This window comes from Miniopterus schreibersii (genome assembly GCF_964146895.1).
Source record: "Miniopterus schreibersii genome assembly, chromosome: 2".
NCBI lineage: Eukaryota > Metazoa > Chordata > Mammalia > Chiroptera > Miniopteridae > Miniopterus > Miniopterus schreibersii.
The window spans coordinates 160,875,913-160,897,257 of NC_138102.1; the positions used below are offsets into that span (position 1 = coordinate 160,875,913).

The following is a 21,345-nucleotide window of genomic DNA, read 5'->3' on the forward strand; positions in this document are numbered from 1 at the left end:
AGATGAATTCCATATACATATCAACTATTGTCACTATTATTATCATTTTTTTGCATGAGATTTTTCAGTGGGGGAAGTTACTCTGAGAACTCACCTGGAGCTTCTATTCTCTTATTTTTCTCACATATCCATTGATATTTTTGTTTTCTGCTCACATTTATAACTGGAAACCTAAATAGCTCAATCAGAATTTTTGACTGGGTGAGCTCCTTCTGCATGAGTGGGCAGATGTGCTTCAGAGAGCAGAGCAGGCCTGTAATAATATCAGCAGGCACAACCCTGGGCAATAAGTGTAACTATGAGCACCTCTACACAGAGAGTAATAAATGTTTTTTTGTAGGCTGATGGTGACTTGGCCTGGGATGAGCAGCACCTTACAGAAGGGACATGAGTCACACTCAGATCTGTGAACTTCCCCGAGATGTTGGTCCTATCTTCTGTGTGTAGGGAGATGATTGTGCAGCAGGCGTAGTCTTTTTGGGGAAGGTCAGGGGCTGTAGGGTTGCAGCCCTGGTGCTTCAGCGGGAATAGATGGTAGGTATGTTAGTAATGCTTTCAGCCTCTGTCTCACCTGAGGAATTTGGATGCTGCATGTGTAGGTTGCAGTCTATCTGATTTTCAATAGATAAGCAAGGTTTTCCTTTCAAAAATATTTTGTTTGATCATTTCAATAGGAGATTAGTAAACTGGTAAACTGATGAGATGGTGAAGATGTATTTGGTTCTCCATCTTTTCAAGGAATAAGTTCCATCTTCTTAGTAAAGAACTTCCTGGTCAATATAAATCTATTTTAGAAAAACTTGATATGTTTCTACTTAAGAAATACCATATTTAATGTGATATTATATAAAGGACATTATTGAGGGTATAGTTGGACTTGTTTTCTCAAATTCCACTATTAGTCCTTGAGAGAGATAAGAGGTTAGCATAAGAAGAAGATGGAGGGGGTGGGGGAGTTTCTCATAATATAGGTGAGGTTGAGCCTGAGAAAGAGACAGAGATACCCAGCTGGGTGAGGCTCAGTGGTTGAGCATCGACCTAGGATCCAGGAGACCGTGGTTGATTTCTGGTCAGGGCACATGTCTGGGCTGCGAGCTCGATCCCCAGTCGGGGACGTGCAGGAGGCAGCTGATCAATCACGACTTTCTCATCATTGATGTTTCTCTCTCTCTCTCTCCCTCTCCCTTCCTCTCTTGGAAATCAATAAAGATATATTAAAAATAATAATAATAAAAAAGAGAGACAGAGACTCTTTAAGCATAATTCTCAGTGAAAGAAGCTAACTGGATATTAACTTTGACTACATTAAAAATCTGATTATATTTTGGGTTACTGTGTTCTGAAGGTAGACCTCAAGTGAAAATCTTCCCATTGCTTCTATTCCTCTTCAGGATCCAAAGTTTGCCCCAGCCCTTCACCCCACTCTCCGCCCTGTTCTGCTCACTGGGGGAAGAGTCTGGTGGAGCCGTGGGCTGAGTCCCCATCTATGGCAGAATGATGTCGTAGAAATTGTATGGACTTGGAAGTCAAGCCAGAGTGGGTTTGACTGCTGGGCTCAAGGACATTTCTTAGCTTTTTTGAGGTTTCATTTTCTTTCCCCTTCATTGGACTTTGTTGTTGCTTCATATTAAGGTAGTTGTTTGTTTAGTGAATATTCTGAATTAGTTTTTAAGAGTCTGTGTTCTTTACTGTGTATGGCCACCAAAGTCTGCTCTGTCAGCTTGGTGGTCAACAAGTGATGTGACAGAAATTTTCTTAAACTCCTGGAACCAAAAAATTAAAAAAAACAAAACAAATTAAAAATCATCTAGCCTTGTATATGGCCTCTGTTGGGTGTGCTGGGGTATACTCAGCCTGAGCTTGTACCTCTGCCTTAACCTTCACTTCTTGTTTGCACAGACCCTGAAGGTCAGCCAGAGATAAGAGCTTTTTGCTTTTTGGGGTCTTTTCTGAACATGCTCCTGCCCTGTTGTGTGTGTTCTTACAATTCCTAGGAATATGTGAAAGCTTTTCCATGCCCTTCCTCTTCAAAACATTTCATTCCCTAGCTTTTCCTCCCAGGCTTTGCACTTGGTCTATTTTTGGCCCAACTGTTATCCCTTGTCCACAGCAGCAGTGTCTAATACATTTGGCCTTAAATGTTTTTAACAAATGCTCCCTGAGTAGCCACTGGCAGAGTGACTGGGTTAAGTGAAATGAAGACAAGCCCTTTGAGTTTGTCTTTCAGGGAACATCAGACAGGTCAAAACAAACATCCAAAATTCTCTTAGAATAAGGTCTGTTCTGCATCCTTCCATATTAGGAACCTATGCCAGGAAGAGGGGCTACTGCATTTAAGGGTGCTACCAAGATGGGGAGCAAGGGATGGGCCAGGGCCAGTTAAGTGGCACAAAGATCTGTTATTAAAATTCACCTGTTTTTTCTCGATTAAGCATCATTTTGTTGCTGTAAAATTTAATTAGTTTTCATAGTTACAATAAAGTTCTGACAGTTTTTGCCAGTTTATTTTTTTGTAGAGAAATGGCTCTTCAGAGTCCCTTACTCCACCATTTTTGCAGATGTCACTCTCCACAAATATTAACATCTAATATTAGTGTGGTGCATTTGTTACAATTAACCAATATTGATACATTATTTTTAACTAAAGTCCATCCTTTTTAAAAATTTCCTCAATTTTTATTCTATTTCATTTTTTTCTGTTCCAGGGTCCCATCTGGAACACACATTACATTTAGTAGTCATGTCTCCTGAGGCTCTTCTTGGCTGTGACAGTTTCCTTCAGATATTTTTTGTTTTTGATGAATTTGACAGTTTTGAGAAGTTCTGGATAAGTATTTGGTAGAATTTCTGTCAAATTGGGATTTGAGTGATGTTTTCCTCATGATTAAACTGGAGCTATGAGTTTTTGAAAGAAAGACCCTCAGAGGTAAAAATGCCATTTTCATCAAATCTTATCAAAGGTATATACTAGCAACATGACTTTGCACTTTTGATATTGACCTTCATTACTTGATCAACATAGTGTGTCAAGTTTCTCCACTGTAAAGTTACTTTTCTCCAACTTTCCATAACATGCTCTTTGGAATGAAGTCACTATGTCCGGCCCACACTTAAAGAGTGAGTAGTTACGTTCTACCTTCTAGATGCTAAACATCTACATAAATTATTTGGAATTCTTCTGCAATGGAGATTTGTTTCTTTCCTCTATTCAATTTTTTACATCAATATGGACTTATGTATAACTATTTTATACTTTGAGTCATAATTAAATATATATATATATATATATATATATATATATATATATATATATTATTGATTTCAGAGAGGAAGGAAGAGGGAGAAAGAGAGGGAAACATCAATGATGAGAGAGTCATTGATCGGCCGCCTCCTGCACACCCCTTGCTGGGGATTGAGCCTGAAACTCAGGCATGTGCCCTGACTGGGAATCAAACCGAGATCTCCTGGATCCTAGGTCAGTGTTCAACCGCTGAGCCACACCTGGCCGGGCTGGGTTGTAATTTAATTCTACTTGCCCAAGTTGTCCCAACCTTGGTCACTGGGAGCTCTCCCAGTTGCTCCTCTGTCTTTGAGGGTAATTTTCGCCCCTACCACCACATTTGTTTCAACTGGAGGATCCCTGGCAGCCGTTTTTTTTTACCTGAAGCTACAGTTGATGTGTGTGAACAATAAGAGTCTAATGATGACTAGTATTCTTGCCATCTGATCTTCAAAACACTTTACTCAGTTTTTAAATTTCATAAATCTCCAATAGTATTTTATTCAGTTAAAGTCTTTTTCTGAAAATGTGGGGAACACCTTTGGTATTTTTTTCCTCTTATCGTTTCCATATTCTTTTCAGGTAGTTTCAGTTGGGTTTATAACTTTTTATTCAGCTTTTTATAGTGGTGTCTTCTCTAGTTCACATAGCAGTAACTTTGTTTCTTGGAAAAAGGACCTGGGTGCCTTTTTCACTTTTTCCTTTGCTCGCTGGCCCAGACATTTGTTTTTCTACTCAGTTTTGTCTGAGAGAAATAGTCAGTGAGTTCCATGTTTGTTAAACATTCCTTGTTCAAACAATTCTTAAGTATTTTGAACCTTGCGAGTAGGATAGTTCCACCTGAAAGATAATATTCCTATCAAACCAACACCTGACCCAAACCAAGTCTTAATCTCTAATCATCTTGTCTGATTTACCTTTAACAAGTCCTCTCTTTGCTTTATTTCTTCTTAAAGTATAAGTTCCATTAATTTTCTAGATATGTTTCCTCAGGGCACCCCCTTGGCAATAATTCTGTTCCTTTAAAACTCATGCAGTAATTCTTTGAGTCTTTTACACCTATCTCCTTGGATTTTCCTCTTAAATGTGACTTGATTTTCTTAATGGTTCTTAAAAGGGCTACTGCTTTAAGAAGGATCTTTTTTAAAAATTTTCTGATTTTAGGTCTCCAGGATATAATTATATTTGCTTTCCAAGGTGTTTCCTCTTTTTATCTGATTGATTTTTTAAGGTACCAGTCCACCTTCATGAACCATTAGCAACTGAAACATATTGTCCTTTTCTATTATCTTCTCCAAGAGAAGCTTGACACGAATGTATCAGCTTCTAAATCTTGCTGTTTTCTCTCCTAGCATCTCATTTCTCCTTCATAGCTGCCAAGCCTCTGTTTTAAGATCTCAGTATTTCTCTTAAAAAAATGTCTTTCTCATTACTACTCAGTTTGACATCTTATACATTTTATTAATTTTCCTTCTTCCACTACCCTTGTTCTGATAGAGAATAAGCTCTTTTATAAATTAACCCAGTTTCTTCTTGATTCCTGGGGTAAATCAGAAACTCAGAGCCAGAGACTGATGGGCGCAGACCTTTACATTGTCTTCTCAGTTTGGGGCACTTAATAATCTCAGCCAATTATTTTTTGACCTCAGCCTAGGAAGAGAACATATTCTTTTTTTCTTTTTTTTTTATACTTTTAAAATTTATCTTTATTGTTGAGAGTATTACAGGTATCCCATTCCCCCCCCCCCAATTGATCCCCTCCACTTCCCTCCCACCCCCTTCCCAGGCCTTCACCCCGTTATTAACTGTGTCCCTGGGTTATGCATATAACTTCTTTGGTTAATCTCTTCCCACCCTCCACCCCTTCCCTCTTTCCTCTGCAATATGATCATCTGTTGCACATGTCAATGTCCCTTGACCTATTTAGTTCATCAGATTCTTTTGTTCATTAGCTTCTCCTTAAAGAAGACCCTTTAGCATTTCCTGTAGTGCTGGTCTGGTGGTGATGAACTTCTTTAGCTTTTCCTTGTCTGAGAAGCTCTTTATCTGACCTTCAATTCTAAATGATAGCTTTGCTGGGTAGAGCAATCTTGGTTGTAGTTCCATGATTTTCATCACTTTGGATATTTCTTGCCACTCCCTTCTGGCCTGCAAAGTTTCTGTTGAGAAATCAGCTGACAGTCGTATGGGTGCTCCCTTGTAGGTAACTAATTGCTTTTCTCTTGCTGCTTTTAAGATTCTCCCTTTGTCTCTAACCTTTGGCATTTTCATTATGATGTGTCTTGGTGTGGGCCTCTTTGGGTTCCTCTTCTTTGGGACCCTCTGTGCTTCCTGGACTTGTAAGTCTATTTCTTTCCCCAGGTAGGGGGAGTTTTCTGTAATTATTTTTTCAAATAGTTTTTCAATTCCTTGGTCTCTTTCTTTCCCTTCTGGCACCCCAATAATACGAATGTTGGACCTCTTGAAGATGTCCCAGAGGCTCCGTATACTATTTTCATATTTGTGGATTCTTTTTTCTTTTTGCTCTTCTGATTGGGTGTTTTTTGTTTCCTCATGTTCCAAATTGCTGATTTGATTCTCGGTGTCCTCTACTCTACTGTTGATTCCATGTAAATTATTCTTCATTTCAGTTCCTGTAGTCTTCATTTCAAATTGGTACTTTATTATGTTATCGATTTTCTCAGTTATTTCCCTAACAGTCTGCTTAAACATCCTTATAACCATTATTCTGAACTCTCTGTTAGCTTATTTGGGTCTATTTCATTTAGTTCCTTTTTCTGGATATTTCTTCTGTTCTTTCCTTTGTGACATGTTTCTTTGCCTCCACATTTTGGCTGCTTTCTGGTGTTTGTTTCTATGTATTAGGTAGAGCTGCTATGTCTCCTGGAATTTGTAGAGTGGCTTTGTGTGGTAGGTGTCTTGTAGGGTCCAGTGGCTCAGCCTCCCCAGTCACCTGAGCTGGGCCTTCTAGATGCTCCCCTGTGTGGGCTGTGTGCACTGTCCTGTTGTAGTTGAGCCTTGGTTGCTGTTGGTGTCACTGGGAGGAACTGACCCCCAGGCCAATCAGCTGTGAGGACCAGCTTCAACTAAAGCCAAAGATCTGCTGTGCTGGAGACACCCTTATGGATCAGGATTTACTTCAGTGGAGCTTTGGTGTTCACCAAGTGTGCCCCTTGAGTGTCACTCGTGGATGTGGTAGGGTTGTGATCCAGAGTGGTTGAGTCTGATCACCAGGTGCACTGTTTCTGGGGCCTCCCTGGAGGTGCCAAGTCAGCCTGTGCCAGTGCCTTGCCCAGGGCCGCCCAGCATGAGCTACACAGCAAACTGTAGTTGGCTGCTACTTGTGCTGGGCTTGGCGTTGTCCAGTAGAGGCCAAGCTATGAGCCAATGCAGGTTGCCTCTAGTGCCAGTCCTGGGGCCATTTATCAAGCTCTATGGGGCCCGCTGTTGCTTGTTTGAGAGATTTTAGGAAAATCCTGAGCATGAGGCTCGAGAGGCCACTTGCACAGAAAAGCCCCTGGAAATGGCCTGGATGAGCTGCAGGTGGGGAGGGGCGGGGCCTCCGGGAATCACGGGGCGGGGCCAAAGGTGTGAGTCAGGTGCTGGCGATTCAAACATGGCGCCTGCCTGCCGGCTGTGTGCTGGGAGGACTTGCCACAGGAGCAAAGGCCTCTGCCAGCCCTTCTGCCTGGGAGGAAGCCGCCCCTCCACCTCTCTCCCGGATCTCAGGCAGGTTAGTTCCTCCCGAGTGTCCCAGGTCCTTTCAAGCTGCTGCCCGGCGCTGGGCTCAGAGGGAGCGTCCGAGTGAGTCCGTGCCGGGCCCTTTAGAGGAGCTGCTGGGGCTCCCGCAGCCTCCGCGACCCTCAGGGACAGTCCCCGCTGGTTTCACAGCCCGGAGTTGTGGGGACGTCTCTTCCCGGCCCAGGATCCCTGGGCTGGGGGCCTGCTGTGGGGCTGGGACCCCTCCCTCCTCCCTCCTCCGGGAAACGTCCACTGCCAAGATTCCCTTCTGGGTTTCAACCCCGGCACCGGGTGTGGGCCCGAGGCCGCATCTCCAGGATTCAGCCCCGATCCGCCCGCGTCTCCGCCCCGCCTCCCGGTCTCGATGCTCCTTCAGCTCCCTGGTTGTGGGGCTTCTGTGCAGCCAGATTTCAGGAGGCTCTGAGTGATGGTGGTCCTGTATTTTGGTTGTAATTTTGATGTGGTTGTGGGAGGTGGCAGGTGCAGCTGTTACCTACGCCACCATCTTGTTTCTCCCTGAGAACATATTCTTTTGATTTTAAATATTAACAAAATCTACCTTTCTCCTATGAGAGCAGCCATGATTTAAGTATCTGAGCTCTAATAATCAGAGTTTCTTTAGTGATCACATGTGGAACCTCCTTGAGACTGTGTTGTTGAGGTGACTTCAGTCTATGGGCATGGCACATGAATTCGGGTTTGGTGTTGTCATTTCCAGCCCTCTCTTACCCTAAAGTCATTTCAAAACAGCGCAAACACACACAGGAACACAATTTGGGGAAGTTGATATAGTAGGGAGGCATACCTGTCTGGAGCTAAGAATTTTAGGCTATTGCTTCACTAGAGTTTGTAGCACATTTTGAATTCAGCCAGTTTAAATTTCTGGCCTAGTCATTTGAGATCTGGCTGAGAAATTCATTTAAAGAAAGCAGCCAATGTTCTTTCATCAATCAATTCTTAAAAAGCTTATTTTAAAAAATACAAAAAGGTTTGTCTTTTCCTTAGAGCCTATTTTGTTCCAAGGACTAAGTCTTATGTCACAAGTACTCACTAATGCCTAAGGATGAACACACGCCCCTTAATGATAAAAACCAGTCATTTGGTTCAATATAGGCCATTACAAACTACCAAGGTCAATAAATCCACATGGCCATGCTTACTGAAGCCTAAAGTCTATGGTGTGTGTCTTGGCTCACTGAAACTTCTGTGTTGATGTTTATTGAAAAAGCTTTGTTTAAGTTTAATCAATTTAACTAAAATGCACTGAAAGCATACAGGATCCTGTGCTAAGAAATAAAAGATATATATATATATTTTAAACATATCTTTATTGATTTCATAGAGAGGAAGGGAGGGAGAGAGAGAGAGAGAAATATCAATGATGTTTGATCAGCTTCCTCCTGCACACCCCTGACTGGGGATCAGGCCCACAACCCAGGAATCAAACCATGATCTCCTGGATCCTAGGTGGATGCTCAGCTGCTGAGCCACACCTGACCGAGCAATAAAAGATATCTTAATTTGTGACAGTTGTCTTACAATATTAGGGTTGCTGGGTGACTGCTTTAGGCACTGGAATTTCTCCCATATGCTCTTCACTTGTGGCCCAGATAATATGTAAATAGTGTTGCTTCCTTAACAATCAGATTCTTTTGGGGATCAATTCCTGACCTTGAAATATATTTGTTGGTCGTGGGCGTTGTGTGATATAGATAGCCATGTTGTATCTGTGATCCTCAGTTTCTTGTTCACTGGTGTTAGTGAATCATTTGTTTAGGCATTAATTCACAAATACTTATTGAACATCAACTATGTGCCAGATATTTGTGCGGCTGGAACAGGAAAGCAAATGAAGACCCAATGTATTAGTTAGCTAGGGCTGCCATAACTAAATACCACAAAGTGAGTGACGTAAGTAACAGAAAGTTTTTGTCTCACACTTCTGGAGACTAGAAATTCAAGATCAAAGGTTTGCCAGGGATGTTCTTTTTGAGGGCTGTGAGAAGCAGTGTTCCATGGCTCTCTCTCAGCTTTGGACAGTTTGGTGCCAATCTTTGGTGTTCCTTGACATGTGGATGCATTGCCCCAAACTCTACCTTTATGCCCACATGATTATTTTTTCCGTCCGCAGTTCTGTGTTCAAATTTCCCTTCTTTAAAAGGACACTAATCATAATGAATTAGGGGCTCACCCTACTCCAGTTGACTTCATCTTAACTAATTAAATCTGTAGTGACCTTATTTACAAACAAGTTCATATTCTGAGATTACTTGGGGTTAAGACTTCAATATATGAATTTTGAGGGAATATGATTCAATTCATAACACCCATATACTTACTATCTAATTTTTAAAGTTACAAATAAAGCTAGCAAGTTGTTAAATATTACATGTTCTATTCTCTTATTGTGACAAATATGCCTTCATAAATACCTGAAAGGATAAGTTTTAATTTAGAATTCTTGGAGATACATGTTGGGTTATGGTAGCCTGAGAAGGGTTTGCTCCTGTCCTGGATCTCTCTGTATGCTCTGCTTTATCATCCTGCCCTGGCTCCCCCTGCACTGAGGGTGGTCTCCTGCATATTTGTGGACACTCCAGCTGACATAGTCAAGCTGCATCCATGTACTCTGCAAGCAGCCTCCCCTTGGCCACCACTAGGGCCTAGGCATTGCTCACACTGGTAGTATGTCTGATTTCAGATGAATGAACTCTTAGAAAAGGCCTACAAAGACCATTCCGGCAGGGATTTCTGAGGTCCTGGGTACCTAGGATGTGGTCTTAGATGAGGGTTCTGGGTGTGGCTAAGAGTCACAATTGGAGGCAGGATTCTCTTTGTTGAGAGCACCAGGGCAAGGATCTTCTTGGCTGGATTTAAGGCTAAACTGTCAATAAATAAAATGCCCCTATAATCGTGGGATTTATAGTCTAGTGAAAAGAGACAAAGCTTTAATAATAAGCCAAATTAATAAGTAAATTTATAAGATGCTCAAACTTGATAAGTGCAGAGTGGGAAAGATCTGTGGTGTATCTGGGGGCAAGGCAGATTACAATATTATATAAAGTGGTCAGGATAGGTCTGACAGTGATGGAAATATTTAATCGAGACTTGAAAGAGGTGAAAGAGTTAGACAAGTGGATATACGGAGCAAAAGCATATTTTTTGAAAGCAGGGGTTGTCTGATAAAGATTCCAGGGGTGAAGCATGCCAAGAGTGCTCAGGGAGCAGGAAGGAAGCCAGTGCTGCTTCAGTGCTATGAACATAGGCGGATATAATGGGAGTTAAAATCAGAGCGATAGCTGATGGGAGGCCAGATCATATAGGACCTTTTAGGTTATTTAAAGGTTTGGGCTTTTACTTTGAGATTAGAAGCTCCTGCAGAGTTTCAAGCAGAAGAATGACATGATCATTCCAGTTGCTGTGTTGAGAATAGACTATGAGGTGGGGCAGGGCAAACACAGAAACAAGGAGACTGTGCAGAAGAAGGCAACTGTGATAATCTGGGACAAAGGTGATACAGAGAGGTAGCAATGGAGAGTGATAAGTGGCTGGAGTTTGGGTATATTGTGAAGGTAGAGCCAACAAAAGTCCCTGCTGGATTGAATTATACTGAAGGGGGCGGAGGGAATCAAGGATGATCTCGATATTTTTGCCCTTCAAAACCGGTTTTGGGAAAAGATCAAGAGTTTCGTTATGGACATTCTGAATTTGAGATATGAGTAGGCAGTTGGTATGGAGCTCTAAAAATTGGGAGGAATTCTGTGCTGGAGTTAGAAAGCTGGAAATCACCAGGGTACAGATGATGCTTAAAGCCCTGGGACTACTTGAGATCATTAGGGAGTGAAGGCTGATGGAGAAGGGGACCAGGAGGTGAGCCCTGGGACACACCAACATTGGGGCTGTGGAAAGACCATGCTTCCACAGAGAAGGCTGAGAAGGAGGGACCCGTGGTATAGAAGGAAAGCACGGAGGGTGTGGTGTCCTGGAAGCCAGGGGAAGAGCATGTATTGAGAAAGATACAGTAATGATGTGTCAGATACTGCTGATTAGGAAGGCCAGATTAGGGCTGAAAATTGATCTTTGGATTTAGCTACCTGGAGGGCAGTAGGGACCTTGGCAAAAGCAATTTCATTGAAGTGTTGAGGGTAAATATCTTCTTGGAATGGGTCTGAGAGAATACAAGAAGGGAAACTGGAGACCGAGAGTATAAGCAACTGTCTTGAAGACTTTCACTGCAAAGAGGAACAGGGAGATGTGCAGTATTTGGAAGGGGAAGAGGGATGATGTAAAGTTTTCATGACGGTAGCATCACCTAACCATGTAACATCATGGTTGTATACTAAAGAAAATTACCCCGGAATGAATTAAAAAAAATGGTTTTCCATAGTGAGAATTCCAATAATGTTTGTGAGTGGTGAGAGGGGCTGCGACCCAGTGTGCACTTGAGAGATTGGTTCTGGGTTGGGGCATGGGTAGTTTTTCTATGGTAATATGTAGGAAAGTGGAACATAGAATCTGCTAGGTGGTAGTGGAATGGAATCTGTGGAGGTTTTTTGTTGTTGTTTTTTTGATTGATTCTAATTTCTAGTGAAGTGGAAAACAAAGCCATCATTTGAGAGTGAAGATTAGGGGAGGAGGTGCTGGGGTTTCAGCAGAGAGAGGGAGTCTAATCACTGACTAGCAGAAAAGGAGAGTAATGGACTGGAAACATAGAATTATTGTCCAGCGGCATTAACGGCTTACTTGACCTGCATGGTCATATGTTTCAAATGGGACCGTATCAGCCCACATCAGCTACACAAATATTTTCAATGAATAAGTGTATAATCTTTTACATGTTTATATGGTTATGTAGGTGATCATGGAAAAACTTAAGCTACTTTTTAAATTCAAACGCACCAAAACATTGAATAAAGCAAGGGTTTAAGTTCTTTTTTAGTAATTTAAACAGCAGGGATTAAAAAAAACACACTATTTCTCTTAAAGAATGTGGCATAGTGCTTTGAATTGTACTTTGAATTTGTAGGTGGACCCTGTAGGATTGTTTACTCAGATAATAATGAGTATAAAGGTAGGTTCAGAAGTAAGGGAGATAATTGATGTGCAAAGAGAACAGGTTTGATCAGGGGTTTCAGAATTTGAGATCTTGGAGTTAGTGGATAATGAAGTTTAAGATGTGATCATGCCTCTGGGTGGGTGAAGTCCAGCAATGATGAATTGATTGGAAAAAACTACAGAGTTTTTTCCAAAAATTGTATTTAAGTATTTCAGCCATTTATGTTTTATTTTTCTAATAGAAAATAATATAGCACTCTGCTGGAGTCTACCAATCTCCCCAATGTATATGATTATAAGTGGTTATGTAGGTATATATGTTTAATTCAAATGTAAAAAATTTATTGCAGATATGTCTTGAATTAATTGATGAGATTTAATTATTTGCCTGGGGTTCTTAAAAAATACGTTAAAAATGTTTTTAACTGTAAGTGCACAATTAAAACAAAGTGTGAAGATATGTTTGATTTAAAAGATGTATTTTAAAATTAAATGTCCTTTTTATTATTTACATATTGAATTCTATACAAGCAATCCACTTTCTATTTAAGGAGAAAGGATTCTAAGAAAAGAGTGAAATGCAGGTAGAGATTAGCTGGCTATGAAAGGCTGATTCTGATTTCTTTTTCTTGTATTCTTGATACACTACACTATCTTTGACAACAAAAATGTCCTGCTCATGTGATAGAGAGGCCCAGAAATGGAAAAATACATGCAGTTAATGAATAATGCATATGGTCACAGCAATGGTCAGATTATACTGTTTCCTAGTGGGTACCATTTTTCTTCATTGAGTGGGACACTACAAAGTTGGATGTTAATTGCGCCCACAAATGTGGTTTTGCTCTTCACAATGAGCATTAAGACATGTCCTTGGAGCTCTGTGACTTCATCATATACCACCTGAAAAGAGAGAGGAATAATGAAAATATAAATCAGTTATGCTAAATGAATCTTTTAAAAATATTGTTTTTAATAAAAATATTTAGCTGCAAATACATTGTACCTTGGAATGGATAGGTAAATGTTGTTAGAATCCTTCATGTATAACTCTGATTCTGAAAAGCTAAAGGTTCTGCTCTCATAATGAAGTTTAATGAAAGAATATTTTTAAAAGAAGCTTAGGATATACTCTGATTTTATTAAAAATTGTTCATCCCAAATTTAATAAGACCGCAAATTATTCTCTAGGAAGAATTTTAAATACCATTCACCTTTTAACTGTCCTTGAATTTCCTGTGTAACATGGGAACTTGAACATATCTTTTTAAAAATATTTTTTAAATATATCTTTATTGATTTCAGAGAAAGGAAGGGAGAGGGAGAGAGAGATAGAAACATCAATGATGAGACAGTCATTAATTGGCTGCCTCCTGCACGCCTCTGACTGGGGATTGAGATCGCAACCCAGGCATATGCTCTGACCAGGAATCAAACCACTATCTCCTAGATCCTAGGTGGATGCTCAACCGCTGAGCCATCCCTGGCCAGGCTGAACACACCTTTCTTTGTTGAAGGCTAATGAGGAAAGCAGACCAATTTCCATGATTTCCTTGTGTTATTTTAATGCAGTACAACAATATTTCTTTCTACATGTGAAGAGGTCACTCTGTGGTTACTTTATCTAAAATTGCTTTATTTTTAATTATGAAAATATATGCTCATTAAATAAAATATCGACAAAACAAAAAAGAACAAAAAAGAAAGGAAATATTTATGTTTCTACCATTGGGAGATAATTACAGTTAACATGCTGATGTTCTTTTTGTTTTCTATAAATAATCACTTTTTATGAGTCTGAGTTGTAATTAAGCCCTTTATACAGTTTATGTCTTGTTCTTTTTCACTTACAAGTCATGTAACTATTTTTTTTGAAAGCGATATGTTTAAGTGTGTTTTATAATATCCAGAAACTAAGTTGGTGACAGACATTACCACTGGGTGCCTACAGTGGTGAAGAAACTAAAAGTGTCAGTTATGCATCATGAGATGAGGGGAGAGCTGTGTGTAAATCCAACAGGGTTCCAGGGAAACTCCTTAGAATACATTTAGAAAAGCAGTTTCATATGCTGCTTCAAACTTGCTTGCTTTTATAAACAAGCTACAAGACATTTAAAAAGCATATATTCTCTATATATGCAAAAAGGAAGCAGAGGAATCAATTTAGGGGAAGTTCTTTGAGTCGACTGGGAGGCCTCTTTGGTGTGTGTGGGTGTAGTTTCTGATCGATCATACTGGACTTTGCCTACCATTTATGAACCCGCTATCAATGAAATTCTGTTCAAAATCTGTTAGCTTCTCCCCACAATGATTCACTTGCCAAGTAAATAATAATTCAATCAAGAATGTGAGAATCAATATGCTATGTTAACCCAGTCTACCTGGCTTCACGGACAGACACCTCCATGACTACCTCCTCTTCTAGAATCTTACTCACATTCCAGACGGGAAACTGTCTTTTCAGTTTCCTTGGACTGCTTTTTCAAATAATTCCATTTCATCCATTGAGCTCCCTGGAATAGTAAAGGATTTTAAGGGCTGCCTTAAAAATCTCAAAATCCTACCACTGTAGGTCACCTGCTTTAACCACAACGGATACCCCATATGGACTCTCTGAACCACTCTCTCCTCCTAGATTTTTACCTTTCCAAGACTTCAGAGTAAACTCCTTTTCCCTCTCTCTGTGGGGGTTACTTTGAACTGTCTAAACTGATGTCCATTTTCCTTCCACAACACTTTCAGCAGATGAACCCATCTCCTTTTTTATAGAGAAATAGATGAAAGAGCCCTCAAAGTGCTACTCTATGTGAGTCAAAAATAGAATAACTCTAAGCCTTAGGCCTTTGGAAAAGTCTGGCTAAAGAACTCTGTGAATGATATAAATAGGCCCAAAAGATGTAAATGTAAAAGAAACATATCCATTATTCATATTTGCATGAATCTGTTGTCAATTATATGTTTCCTCATTTGCATAATGGTGATAATAATATTTACCTTTTAACATTGTGGGGAAGAATAAATGAGACAACGAATACAAGGCTTACCACAAAGCCTGGTACATATTAAACATTAATAAATTATAGTTGAAAAAGATCCATCAAATAGACAAAAAAAGGAGTTGTTTCTTGGAATTTTGCATTAGTTGACTGAAGAAAACACTTCAAGACAGACTTGAGTCTCCCAGGTATTTAACAAGCTGAAATTCTTAAGAACGGACCTTCAGAATTAATTGCCTTCCTGGTTAAAATACAAACATTTGAACTGCAAAGTTTATATTACTTTATGGATTTTTTCCCTATGCTTCATTATGCATAATTAAGAAAAAGTCACAGAAGTTTTGTAAGCATGCAATCATCGCACAACATAGATGACATATGCCTATTAATTTTTTAACTGCACCCACAATGTTGTTAAAAAAAATTAAGCATTCTTTTCATGCAATGAGTAATTACTGGGTAATGCTAGAGAAGTACACAAATAATTATCTTCTTTGAGACATATTCACCAAATGTTTTAATACGTATTCTGCCTTTACATAAACAGACCAAAATTGCATAGCTCTTTTAATTTCACTTTATGGTATGTTTTTACCCAGAGGCATGAGCCAAATCTCATTGCCTTCTGACAAATATTGAATTTGTGGATCTGAAATTGTTACATCAAGTAGGAAAACACTGTTTAAGGTAATTAATGTTTATTGACGTATATACAAGCATTCACTGTGTCATATTTGACACCAGGGTCTAGTAAATAATTCTAAAGTGTATTTTAATGATTGCGATGGGAAAACAATGATATGGAAACTGAAGTGTGCCTCGTGCTGGTGGGGAGGAGTGAGGAGGCAGGTTGGTGCAAGGGAGAGTTCAAACCCCTGAGAACAGAGCTCTGGGCGGAGAGACGGAGGGGCTCGAAGCCTATTTAGTGGGGCCAATATGGGCTTTGGGATCAGGAGGTTTGGAACCTGAAATCTAGTTAAGTGGCCCCAGTCACAATGTTTGACCTGAGGGGCTCCATGTCCGTATTTACAAGGGGGATTTTCATCATGTTTTGAGCAGCAAAGGAACGGACCGCACAGGTAACCACAGCCCTTGCTTACTGAGTGTACCGTGGACTTAGCATTATGTTACATATCCTTACACATTTTGGGGGATATTTTAAGGTATGTAAAACACAGAATGTTTCTGTTCTGTCCTTTTTAATTCCCTTCCCCCCCCCTTTTTTTTGCTTTATAAAAGGATAATATCTAAGAAAGGAATACAATGGAAAAAATACATTCACAGTAGTACAATTTTGTTATAAGAAAGAATCTGTATTTCTATTGAATCATTTTAAAAGATGATGGTTTTTAACCAGATGCCAAAGGTAGTAGAGTGGAAAGAGCAAAGCGTATGGAGCGAGAATCCCAGCTTTTAAGAAGCAGAGTGTTCCTGCCACCAGCCCTGCCCCGTCTTGAGCCCAGTCAGGCCTACCACAGGATTGGCACATGACGGGGGTTTTCGGGGAGACTGCGGGCAAGCCTGTTAAGACTCCCTCTGGAAGTGTCAAGTAGACAAGCTCAGTTCTGTATGAAAGCTTAGTGTCTGAAGGTGGGTAATGAGACAGTTGGCAATGTCCCTGACCCAGCCTCTCTCAGGTGTGGGTTTTATGGAGGGAGAGGGCAATGAATAAAAATGGAAAGAACCATTTTCATGACGAACTTTGTAAGACATTGGTGAGGCAATGTAATAACCCCTTTGAATTCCTCTACGAGATTTATACAGAGGGGAGCAAGGTGACGCTCTCCCGATTCCCAGAGCAGTGCCCGGCTTTGGGAGTCTGAGAAACCCCAGCATGGCGAGCGGCCGATGCCCCAGTGCTCGGGAGGCAGAGCAGGGCAGGAGTTAAACCGGCTGGAGCAAGCCTAAAGGTCGGCAGTGAAGGACACGGGGGAGCTCCGCATGAGCTGCATCGCAGTCGGGGGGACCATTCAGGAAATACCAGCTGCCTGATGGGACTCGAGACTATGGCTAAGTAGGGGACGATCAAAGGGCATGAGCACACGATTATTGACAAGTGCAAAAGACATTCAATAAAGGAAGAATTGCCTTCCCAACAAAGGCTGCTAGAGTAATTGGCATTCATAGACAAAAACACATAAACCCAAACCTAATTCACACTTTATTTTTTAAAAATTAAGTCTAAATGGGTAATGTATTTAATATAAAATGTAAAACTATAAAACATTAGGAAAATATATAGGAGAAAAATCTGTAGGACTTAGTGCTAGGTGAGGAGTTCTTAGACGATACTAAATGCATAGTCTATAAGAAGAAAAACTGATAAATTGAACCTCGTCAAAATAAAAATTTCACTCTGTGAAAGACCAGTGAAAAGGGTGAGAAGACCAGCTTCAGAATGGGGGGAACATTTGCAAACCAAATATCTGGTGAAGAACCAGTGTCCAGGATATATAAACAGCTCTCAGAACCTAATAGTTAAATGCAAGCTGTTCAATTAAAAATGAGCAAAGACTTTTCACCAAAGAAGACATACAGATGGTAAATAAGCTTATGAACAGAAGTTCTACATCATTTGTCATTATGGAAATGAAAATTAAGACCACAATGAGATACACTTTATACTTATTAAACTAAAATAAAAAATAGTGATAACACCAGATGTTGGCAAAGATGAAGTTTCTACTGGGTCACTCATTCACTGATGGTGAGAGAGTAAAATGGTATAGAGAAAGGGTATGGCAGTTTCCTATAAAACCAAATATGCCATTATTATATACCCCCTTATCTTTTGAGCGTTTATCCTAGAGCAATTACGATTTATGCTCACACAGAAACCTATGCATTAATATTTACAGCAGCTTTGTTTGCAATAATCCCAAGTCAGAAATAACCCAGAAGACTTTTAATGTGTGAACAGTTAAAACCCTGTCATATCCCCATACCATGACTGCTACTCAGCAGTGAAAAGGAATAAACTACTGATACGTGCAGCTGCTTGGATGAACCTCTAGGGAATTAAAGTGGGTAAAGAAGAAAAAAAGCCAATCTCAAAATGTTCCCAACTGAATGATTCCATTTATATAATATTATAAATAACAAAATTATAGAGATGGAGAACAGATTAATACATAGTTGCCGGTGGTTTGCGAGGTTGTATTGGAGGGTGGAAGCGTCTCTGGCTATAAAAGAGTATAATATAATAGGGTAGCACCAGGAATTTTTGTGATGGAACTGTTCTGTACCTTGACTGTGCTGGTGGTCACACAAATCTATACATATGATAAAAATGCATAGAACTAAACATACACATACACAAATGCACATGTAAAGCTGGCGAAATCTGAATAAGGTCAGTAGGTTGCATTAAAGTCAATTTCCTGCTTGTGATACTGTGCTATAGTCATGAAAGATGTTACCACCTGGGGGAAAGTGGTTAAAGAGTATTTGAATTCTTTCTGTATTATTTCTTCCAAGTGTACGTGAATCTATAATTATCCCAAAACAAAAACAAAAAAACTTAGGAGGATGACCTTCATCCAAGAGACAACTTAGGAAAATTACTGAGTCAAGTTTTAAGGGCTACGAATGTCATGTTTAGAAGCTTTGACATGATACAGTAGGCCCTGAGGGACCTTTGAAAAAAATTCAAACAGGAGATTAATAAATATGACTAGTTTTTGGAAAGACATTTTAGGTAGAAATAGGAAAGATTTAATAACAAAAACAAGACAGGAGTCAGATAGAAGGCTATTATAGTAGCCAAAGTCACAAGAACCTAAAACAGAGAAAGGTAATAGGACAAAGAGGAGGTAATAGATTTAAGAATCAGGAAGCTGCACAAGTAGAACTGACAAAACTTGGTGACTAGTTGGACATGTATGTGAGAGGCAGGGAGATGTTAGAAGTTATCCTTCGAGACAGCACACATAGGAGGAAAGCCAGGTTTAAAAGTGGCTAGGAGACATTGAAATGGAGCTCTCCAGCAATCAGACAAAAGTGCGGCTCAACCAGTTAGGAGAGAAGCCAGGGCTTGAAGAATAGATTCAGATGCAACCTAAATACAGGTGAAAAATGAAAATTTGTGGAACACAAGATATCTGAGAAAATAAATATCAAGAAGAGATAGGGTAGACAGATGGTGGAACTCCAACAAAGAACACTCTTTTAAGAGGAAGAATGTAAATGAAGAAAAAAGAGGCAGTGGTTAGAAGGGAATTAAGAAAAGGTTGACCTCTAGAAACAAAAGGGAGGTGGCTGGAAAGGGCACTGTGGACCGTGTGGCTGTGGTCAACCGTGTAGCTGCTAACTTTAGGAGGGGATTAAGCTGCGTCAAAGTCAGAATCCACACTGGGAAGGATTAAAGGGTGAAAAGGAAGTGACTGAAGTGAGTGCAGGAAACATGAGTTAATTCTGTAAAAGTTTGGAGACGACATGGAGGGAAAGAAAAATTGGATGCTTAGAAATGTTGAGTTGAGGAGTTGGTTTTGTTTTTTAAAGATTTCTGAGTCAAGGATTCAATGGATGAGACAGCCTTAAGGAGAACAAATGATCAACTGAGCAAGGCCCAGAGAGATGGGATAGCATGGAATCAAGATTTGCCTTAGAAAGAAGTATGGATGTTCGAATTGTACAGTGCAGTTATACAATTATATAATGCAGTTATACAGTTATATCTAGTATAAATTAACTCTAATTTTTATTTTGTACTTATATTTTTTTTAGTTTATTCAAATGTGATTTTATAAAATGTGTTTTTATATATTGGTTAGATTATGATAAGACGATTAGTTAAGGAAAACCAGGTAAAGGAAAGTAAGGTTAGAGAAAATTAGATGAAGTCAGGGATAATATTAGTATGTGAAATAAATGCTGTATAGTGTTAGGCTCTTAATGGAGGCTCACCACAGTTTGAAAACTGGTTCGCAAGCACTTTGAAAGCAGTATCTGTACTTGACAGTTCCCATAGGCTCTAGAACAGTGATCAGCACACAGTGGCTATTTTTGGGAAATGTCTACCATTTATGTAATAATGCTGCCAATTACTGCAAATTTTCCATATTTGGTTGTTTGGCTGAAAAATGATAAGAAAGATACAAAACAACTGAACAAAAGATGAATCATACTTACAATCTCATTGTAAGTGGGGTCGGTACATTTTGGAACAGATTTTGTTTTCCTCCTACGGACTTCACTGGGATATGGTAAAAGATAAAATTCAACATGTGCGCTGGGCGCGGAGCCATCTGGGAGATGCTGCAGAGGAAAATGGTCATAAATATTAATGCATGTTGCTATCAAAGAAAACAAATACATAGCTACTAAATATCTAGACCAAAGGCAGGATCAAGATTTATTACCGTCACTCTATCAGAAAATAAGAAAACAATAAAAAAGAAATATATCATTGTTCAGAAATAATTCCAAGTGCAGTTTAAGAGAGTAAAATTGTCCATCTTAAATTAAGTGTTGTGTCAGAGAACTATATTTAAAAGCCCATTAAATATAATTCATTTTTTACAGTAAAAACTAATTTTGCATTTTTGACAGAAGTGCTCAAAAGATGAATAAAAGCTACAGGCAGAGACAATAATTAAGTGCCCTAGGATACTGTATACCACTTTAAAATCAATAAATTCAAGTTTAACACATAAAATAAGATGTAGTATTTAATGACATGTATATGTATGTTACATATTATATTTTAAAGCAGAATTTAATTAAAATATCTATTAGATCTACAACTTTAACATACTTATGAGATGGTTATAATTTTATTGTCTAAACTTTCCTAAAATATATTGGATAATCATTTTAAAATTGTGGGGCATGGAGCCCCCCAAAGTTGCCTAAGTTGTAGCCTGAGCAATGATGCCAAAGGGGTGGATCTCTGGAACCTCTCTTCCCATTATTTCTAACCATTGCCCCCCACCCTTAACCTACCACCTCCCCCATGCTGGCTGCAGACCTTCTCCCCTTCTTCCTTTCCACCTTCCTTATTACAGACATTTTTATTTCTTAATATATCATTTGAAGAGTAAGTCTACTGTTTTAAAAATTTGAAAACTACCATATTTTAAAGAAATGGGTTCTATCTTTGCAACCTTAATCCAACAGAGAGTCAGTGCTACTAAAACTCTGAACGTCTGGTTTAATAAAATGAAACGTATTTGTATGATTTAAAGGGGAGCTTTTAAACATCAACCTTGAGGAATTAAGTGCTTATTTTGACTACATTCTGTGAAATTGGTAATTTTCAACAGTATATTTTAG

The 21,345-nt window shown here is 39.4% G+C and overlaps 1 protein-coding gene across 5 annotated transcripts in view; it reads right to left on the reverse strand.

The window, feature by feature from the left end:
• Positions 1–12,826: 12,826 nt before the first annotated feature.
• Positions 12,827–21,345, reverse strand: part of PIK3C2G (phosphatidylinositol-4-phosphate 3-kinase catalytic subunit type 2 gamma) — a gene marked incomplete at both ends in the record, with an annotated part of 233,519 nt that continues 225,000 nt past the window's right edge. For all 5 annotated transcript variants that reach the window (XM_081128961.1, XM_081128959.1, XM_081128958.1 and 2 more), the window contains 2 exons: positions 12,827–12,979; positions 20,203–20,328. In XM_081128961.1, the coding sequence (XP_080985087.1) occupies positions 12,827–12,979; positions 20,203–20,328 (279 nt within the window). The remainder of the gene's footprint in view (positions 12,980–20,202; positions 20,329–21,345) is intronic.